Source organism: Lissotriton helveticus, chromosome 9, assembly GCF_964261635.1.
Source record: "Lissotriton helveticus chromosome 9, aLisHel1.1, whole genome shotgun sequence".
Classification (NCBI taxonomy): domain Eukaryota; kingdom Metazoa; phylum Chordata; class Amphibia; order Caudata; family Salamandridae; genus Lissotriton; species Lissotriton helveticus.
The window spans coordinates 567849769-567858359 of NC_136070.1; the positions used below are offsets into that span (position 1 = coordinate 567849769).

General features: G+C 32.4%; 1 protein-coding gene across 1 annotated transcript; it reads right to left on the minus strand.

The window, feature by feature from the left end:
• Positions 1–394: 394 nt before the first annotated feature.
• On the minus strand, positions 395–5289 carry LOC144782842 (uncharacterized). Its single transcript, XM_078662109.1, has 3 exons — positions 4425–5289; positions 766–981; positions 395–684 (listed from the first exon to the last, which is right to left on the minus strand). The coding sequence occupies exons 1-3, from the start codon at positions 4878–4880 to the stop codon at positions 421–423; spliced, it is 936 nt and encodes a 311-aa protein (XP_078518235.1). The 5' UTR covers positions 4881–5289; the 3' UTR covers positions 395–420.
• Positions 5290–8591: the final 3302 nt, after the last annotated feature.

Genomic DNA, 8591 nt, shown 5'->3' on the forward strand with positions numbered 1-8591 from the left:
TTTAGTTGGAAACAAAACATGGAATACTTTAGGATATATATATTTTCAGTTAGTCATGTTTATAATTTGAACAAATTGTAATAGATACAAATATAAAAAATGCAAAGTCAAACATTGTAATGTATAGCAAGACATAAAACATCGTACAAATATGGTATGAAATAATAACACGCAAAACAGTATCTGTAAAGGTAATACGTTGTTTTTTTTGTAAACATAGTTGTAGTGCAGTAAAACAATATTTTTTATGTTACAGTTGCAGCATATAAGGCAATAAACTTTAGTTGGAAACAAAACATGGACATAAAACATTGTATAAATATGCTATGAAATGTAAACACGGAGAACAGTATCTGTAAAGGTAATATGTTGTTTTTTTGTAAACATAGTTGTAGTGCAGTAAAACAATTTTGTTTTATGTTACAGTTGCTTAATTATTTCGGTAATGCATCCATTGCAAAATGAAACATTCAATGATATTGGTAAATACTGCATTAATGAATTTTCGAAGTCTTCAGTATCAGTTTCAATACTTAAAAAGTCCATTAAAATGGTATTGTTTATATCCATGGATTGGATGTGATCACTTCCTGTGATTTGCACAGCCATTGTGCTATTTTCCTGACGTGTTGTTTCTACTCCAAATATTGTGACATTAATGTCTTCATGTGGTGGTTGTTTTTCCTGTAGAGAGATTGTTATATTACTAAGTTTCCCTTATTATTTTGATTTAGGATAATAGCTGTTAAAAGAATTATTACTTACTTGTATTGTAGTATTTCTAGTTGTGTTCAATATTTTTTCTCCATTGAACATGTGTACAGACAAGTGTGTTAACTGTACATATTGTCCTATGTCCGTAGTAAAGTCACTTGCTTCTCTCCAGAGAGAAATTTTGACAGAGTCTGTGGCGTCATTAATGGTAATACTTTTTATTTTTGTGTCTTGTCCATTAACAAAGATAGTTTTTGTATCTTCTACCTGCAGTATATAAAATAATAATTTGTTGCTGTGTTTATATATTTATGTTAATGCAATATTATTTTTTCAGTGCATTTAAGTAATAACTATAGCTATGATGTTGTTATGAAGTACAGAAAAAAAATTAGTAGCATTTCTTTACATATTATTTGAAGTATACAATAATGAAATAAATAAGTATAAGTTGCCTTACAATACATAACCTTTGCTGGTAAAAAAGGTGGTTGTTTCTATACATCAGTGTAACTTACATGTTTTTATTGTTGCATTTTATGTTTTAGTAAATAGTGCGATATAGAAATATTTTACTTACTTGTTAGCGTTGCTTAATAGTTGTATGGCAGTAAAATAACGTTGCAATATACAAGTACTTGTTGGAACAAGTGAATGCTGTATGGTGGTCAGTATCATTGTATATACCTTTTAGATTAAAGTGAAATATAGACAATTTTACTTACGTTGTACGTAGGTATTGGCGTATTGTGCGAATTTACTATCTGTGGATTTTACATTGGATGCTTGAAGCAAGGTGGCGAGTCGTTTCATAACGAGGTTGAACAGTGTAGGAGAGTGGGTGGATTCTTGTGGGACACCTAGATCTGCAGGCACAGGTGTATATAGACATTATTTATCTTGAACCTCTGAGACCCATTGTGAAGGAAAGACGAAAACCACTTGAGAACAGTTTCCGATAGCCTAATTCTAGTCCTTAGCAGCTCCAGCAAGTTCTCATGTTTGACCGTGTCAAATGCTGACGAGAGGTCAAGAAGGATGAGAAGGCAAGACTCATTGCGATCCAGAATTTGGAGGGCGTCATTAATTATGTGTGTCATAGCTGTTTCCGTGCTATGTTTCACTCTGAAGCTTGATTGATGAGTGTTGAGGAGGTCAAATTGATCAATGTATTTTGTCAGTTGGAGTTGGACACATTTCTTCAGCAATTTGGCCAGGGTGGGGATATTGGTGATGGGCTGATAGTTGTTTAGGTCAGACGGATCAGCTGTATGTTTCTTGAGTATAGGCGTGACGTGCCTCACCTTAAGGTAGTCTGGAATGTGGCTTTGTTGCAAAGAGCTGTTGATGATCTTAGTCCAGAGAGGGAGGAGCAAGGGGATAAAGTCTTTTACAGCATTAGCAGGTAGAGGGTTTGTGAGGTGATTAGAGGGCTTCAAGGTGCAAAGCAGTTTGTATATTGCTTCTTCTGAATAGGTATCGAAGTACTGCTAGGATGCCTTGTTTTTATGTTGAGTGTCTGCCATTCTGGTGTTGTTTGGGTATCGGCTTACATCCATGATGAGGTCATTTCTTATGTTGTCAGTCTTTAGTTTAAATAAAGTAGAGAATGCTTCACAGTGTGGGGTGTTGTTTGTTGTGCTGTTTGATTGTGTGGGTTGTGCCTTTGTTTGGGTCTTGATTAGCTCGAACAGCTTTCTTGGCCTGTTCTTCGCTTGGTCCAACTGGCGGCTGAAGAAGTCTGACTTTGTTCGCTTTATTTCCCTAAAGTAGGCATTTCTCTTGTTCTTAAGCTTTTTGAGATGCAGTGCTGAAGGGTTCGATCTCCAGGTGTGCTCTGCTATTTGCATATTATGCTTTTCATCAGTGAGTCTGTCATCATACCAGGAGTTGGAGATTTTGGTGGAGACTCTCTTTAGTTGCAGAGGGGCGACTTCATTGACTATTGTATTCATAGAGTCAAGGTAGTGGTCAGTCAGTGATTGAACATCTGAGGCCCCTGAAGGGGGAAAGAAGAGGTTGCCGATGTGGGGATGTAGAGTACAGGAGTTGAGATTCTTCATATCCCTTTTCCATGCTTTGGTTTAATTGGTTGAGTAGGGTTATGTTTAAGTTTTTCGTTGATAAAGAAGGTGATAATGTAGTGATCTGACCAATTGCAGGGTACAATCGCCTCTAGGTGAATAGTGTTCTCTTTGGCAATGATATCGAGTATCGCGCCTTTGCCGTGTGTTGGTTTATTGCATAATTGGGTAAGGTCAAGCGCATTGAGGAAAGTTTTGAGACTATTCACCATTTTGTTTTTTATTGTTCCAATGGAGATTGAAGTCACTCATGTAGGCTTAAGTGGTCTGCTGACTGGCCTTGGAAGTAATTAGGTCCATGAATTGTTAGGTGAATATGAGATTGTCACCAGGCGGGTGATAGATGAGATGTAAAGCACAGACTTCTTTGCCCTCACTGGTGATGTCGAGGCAGAGGAGTTCACAAGAGGAAAGGGAGGGGGAGGTGACTTGAGTAACACGGATGTTGCTCCTAAAAATGCATGCAATTCCCCTGCCTGTCTTGCTAGGAGACCTGTCCAGCCTAATGATGTGAAAATTTGGGGGACTAGTATGTCCATAATCGGGGTAGAGGCTTCAGTGAGCAATGTTTCCGTTAGAATGGCTAGGTCTAGATCCCTATTTGAGACGAGATTCGCGATGTTGGAGGAATGTCGCTGGGCCGATCTGCAGTTTATTAGGATGCATTTGAGTTTGGGAGACAGAAAGGTGGTCGAGCTTTCTAGTGTGAGGGGAACAATATACTATTCTTATACAAATAATTACTTATTTTATTCTATTCTGTTGGCAGTTTGTGGCCCTAATGTAAAATAGTTACAATTGGCTAGCCAGGCTTAAATTTTGCTCCTTCAATCTGTTGGTTGCGGATTTGAGAATTTGCTGGCAATTTGTGACGTTGCGCATTGCCAATGTACTGAAAATTTACAAAATATGCAAGTGGAATGTATTTTGTGGTCACCCCTAGTTGTATTGGTAATTGATGTTGCTGAGTGTAATTGGTTTACATTTACTTGTTGCAAATGACTTGTACAATTTTCTTTTGGTGTACATGTACTTTATTGAAACAAGTGAATGCTTTACTTTAGTTATTATTATTATATAAAGCTTTGTTATCAGTAATATTTAGAAATGTTTTTACTTACGCTTTATTTCTGTTAATAGCTGGTTCCTGTCATTCTGTAGCATTAACTTGTTGCAAATAATATTGTACAAATTTTATTTCGTTGTACAAGTACTTGTTTGAAATAAGTAAATGCTTTAGTTAGTGATTGTATATAAAGCTTTTTGTTAATAGTTTTATATACAAAAAATTGTACTTACGTTGTATTGGTAATCAACTGCTGCTTTGTATAATATAAATTTTTTTTACTTACGCTGTAATGGTAATTAATTGCTGCTTTCTTTATGTTGTAAGCTGGTTACTTTATATTTAAACACAATTATTTTTTTAATTTTTAGTTACTTTTTAACATAGTCCCTTGCATATTTTTAATTGTATATTCTAATTTATGTATTTACATGTTATTATAAGCATTTATAAGTACAATCAATGGATACAATTTGTTACAGTTCTGTAGTTGTAAAACTTAGCACTTTATAACAGTAGTTAAATGACATTTCAATTAAAAGTTATGAAATGTAGCTTACCTTTGTTATTGTTCCTGAGATACTCATAACTGTCTTTACAGCAGCTTCACGGACAGTTTTTATGGGAGATACAGGTGGTGCCAGTGGCTGTAGAATTTGTTCAGCCTCCTCTATTATACCTGCGTAAATTGTAAGGGGTGGCATTCTTGCAATTTTTGTTTGCTTTGTTATCAACAATATACCATTCTTATACAAATAATTGCGTATTATCATTCCATTTTGTTCTTTTGTTTGCATATAGTATGATTCATCATAACATGTCGCTTTTATAGTGCCGGTGTTATCTGCCAAAGCCAAGTGGTACAAAACTCTATTTTCTTGCTTTGAATTGCGATAATATGTCTTTGTTGAACATCTGATGATGTTGACACGAAGTGCTTTTTGATATGGCTTTGTGTTGTCTTCTTTGCTGTTTTTCAATTCTTCAATAGAAATCATCTGTAAAACATAATGCATTTATTAAGGATATTGTCATGAATAAGAAGCAAATTACTTATTTGCATTGCAAAACTTTAATGCATTTTTTTCAAATAGCTATCCATATTGGTTTGTGGTCACTGTAATATGACTCTAAGGTGCCGTAATTTGTCACATGTGCATTTGTAAAAATGTGGTCTAGCAAAGAGTTGTAATCTGTTGTAGGTGTGTTTATTTTTTGTTCGCAATTAAAATGTGTTTGCATGTAATTTATTAGCAATTTGCTATTGTGTGTTTCTTGTTGTAGATCAGTATTAAAATCACCCATTATGATATATTTATGATGTGGATATGCATTTAATGTTGTACTTAAAATTGTTAATAATGTTTGTAGTGCAATTTTAGGTGGCTTGTATATAATTACTATCAGGTATTGTATGTTGTTTATTTCTTGTACGAATCTCAAAATGTCAATTTGTTGTTCAGTTGTGTATATTGGATGTACTACATGGTGTTTCTTGTAATATATAGCTATTCCATGTTTTGCATGTTTATTATAAAATTTGTCAAATATTATACAATCATAATGATCAATATTGTATGTGTCAGAAGGTGCTTTGTATGTAATGTTGATTTCAGTTAGACACAATATGTCAGCACTTAATATATTAGTATCAGCTTGCATTGCTTTAAAATGTTTTTGCAGTGATCTTATGTTATGCATTATAAGTGTGAAATTTTTGTCATATTGATGTATTTGTGGTATAGATATTTGTAATGACATATATGTTCTCAAGCGAAACATTTCTTCATGGACTTTAAAGTGTGTTAATATTTTACTTTCATTAAAGTTTTTAATGTATATATTTTTTAGAGATTTAGCTCTGCTGATTGCTACATAATGTAAATGGTGTGTTTTGCTGTTATTGAAATGTATATATAATGGTTCTATCGTTTCACCTTGCGTTCTGTGTATAGTGCGTGCAGATGATTGTCGTAATGGAAATTGTTTTCGAATTATAGTTATGAACTTTTTACCATATTGGAAATGACGAGAAATTGGTAGTATAGGTGTCCAAGTTGAAGAAATAATTGCATTGTATAGGTGTTTATTTTGTTGTCTTGTTTGTTTACCGATTTTGTTATTGTCAAATTGTATCCAGACAATAATTGGAATATTATTTGCAGTATCTACATATTCCACTATACCTGTTGCACCATTAGTTAAACCGTCATTTACATTAATATTAGAAGTTAGATCGTAACGTAATTTTATGGCAATATTCAATATTTTGGGCAAGCCCATTGTCTGTGTTGTGTTTGCAGGTAATTTTTGTAATATTATTTCTTTCACTTCTGCTGTTAAGTCTCCTGCTACCGTATCTATAGCTACTGTTGTATACATTGCATATTTTTTTATGTGTTGCATCAAAACATTGTTATTTATTTCATTTACTTCATTGTTAGTACCCATAATGTATGGTATAGTTTGTATTAATGTTGCGTCTGGTTCTATTTCGCGAGATTTTAAAGTTTTCACATCAATACTTGTTTGTTCACCTATTCTTAGTCTATTAAGCATTTGTGCGAATGGTAAATCATTAATTTGTCTCATTATTTTGGTGAGTTCAAATAATTTAAAATGTGTTTGCCATAAGTTTGTACTTAATGGTCCATACATATGCTTTGAGTTTTCAAATATATATGTATCAAACACTGGTTTCAATTGATAAAAGTCTCCAATTGCTATTATGGATATTCCTCCAAATGGTTCAGTAGATGATTTTATTTCTTGCAATCTATTGTGTATAAAAGTGAACATATTTGTTCCAACCATTGATATTTCATCTATTATTAATACTTTTAAATGCATTAATTTACTTTGTAATGCAGCTCTATTTTCATGTGTTAATTGCTTATATGTAAATGATTGAGAAACTGGAATTTTAAATGTACTATGTAATGTTTGTCCTTGTATATTATGTGCTGCTTTTCCTGTTGGTGCTGTTAGTAATATGTGAACGTTGTCTGGATTTTCTCCTGCTTTAGTATTATAGTATCGTAATAATGTTTGGTGCAGTGCAGTTATTAGAAAACTTTTGCCTACTCCTGCACCACCAGTACAAAAAGTGAAGAAAGATGTTGTTTTTGTTTTTAGCCAATTTAAATGATGATATAAAAAATTTAGTTGTTCAGTTGTTAAATTTTGCATAATATTATCATATTCTTCTTGTGGGAGTATATTTTGTATTAATAATTCTTCTTCTGTAGTAATTCTAATTCCTAAATCTAGTGATAAGTCATATGTTGCATCTTCTTGATAGTCTTGTGTAGTTTGTTCTTGGTTATCTATTGATATTAGTGTTGTAGGTGAAGCGGGTGGTACTACCATATCATTATCATTATATGTTTCTCCTTCATTAATTATTATACTTTGTTTATTATACAAGTTAAAGTTTGTGTCTACCTCTTTTTTTACTTCTAAGTATCTTTCATAATATGTACTTTTTTGTGAAATTATATTACTTTCTATTCTCCATGGATAGTAAAGCATTAGTAATTCTCTGTAATGATTTTCAGTATCATTTATTTTATTAAATCTACAATAACGTATAATTTTGTTTTTGGTACGATCCTTGTAAATTTTCTTGTTTAAGTTATTAGATAATGTATTTATTTCAAGTTCTTCATCATCTGAGCTATAAAAATTAGTTTCTAAAAGTAAGTCATCATAAGTACTTTGCAGTTTTTGGTTTTGTGTTTTTTGTTTTGTATTGTATTTTGATGCATAATCAGCTAAAGTACATTGTTCTAATGTAATTGGGCGTTTACTATACTTGTTAACTACATTGTCAAATTGAACCTCTGTTGATGTTTCAGGCATTATATTAAGTGTATTGATGTCTTTCATTAAGTATGTACGTTTTTCTGGCATACTTGTATTGATAAATACAAATGAACGTGAACTTTTCCTTAATGGTATTTGCAATATAAGATAAGCAGCTTCTTGTGCACTAATTTCAGTACAATTTAAAAATTTATTGCCAATGAATTTTGATTGTTCTTTAATGTTTACATTATGGGTTACTTCTTTTGCTGCTTGTGCTATTATTTTACTTAGTCCACGTTGAGATTTACTAATATATGATACAATATATACAGCACAAGCATATGCATCTAAAACATATTGTATATCTATGTTAGCTTGCCATGCTTGTAAAATTATTTTATTGTAATTATTAATATAACATTCAGATGGCATTCTTTTCAAAACAATAGTTGTTTTTTTTATTTGTGATCGTATGCATGTTATATATTGTTCCTCAGTCATTTGCAGTGTTTCTAAAAAGTTTTCAAATGTGTAATCTGCAAATTGCTCTGTATTCATTGTTGAATGAATAACATCTAGGTGTTCTTTTAATGTAGTAGGTGTTTCTTCTAATTGTAATGGCTTTAATATCATTGTATTAGCCATAGGATATCTTGGAAATTGATATTTGCATGTTCTCTGATGCTTAATACGGCAATTTTTAGTATGTCCATGTTTTTGTAATGGCAGTAAAGAGCTTAAAGATGTGTCTTCTGTTTTTGTACATGTTATGTGTTTGTCAATAAATTTAATTACTTTGTCATCTTTGTCTATGCTATATTGTGGTGCATTATTTATCCATAACAATGCATGGATGTGTGGTGATCCTCTTTGTTGAAATTCAACTCTATAAAAATAGTCTGTTACTTTACCTATTGGAT

Coding starts and splice junctions, on each gene's coding strand:
- LOC144782842 (XM_078662109.1), bottom strand. CDS start 4,880: ATGCATTATGTTTTACAGATGATTTCTATTGAAGAATTGAAAAACAGC. Junction 982..4,424: donor TCTCAGGAACAATAACAAAG/GTAAGCTACATT, acceptor TATATACTGCAG/GTAGAAGATACAAAAACTAT. Junction 685..765: donor CTAGAAATACTACAATACAA/GTAAGTAATAAT, acceptor ATCTCTCTACAG/GAAAAACAACCACCACATGA.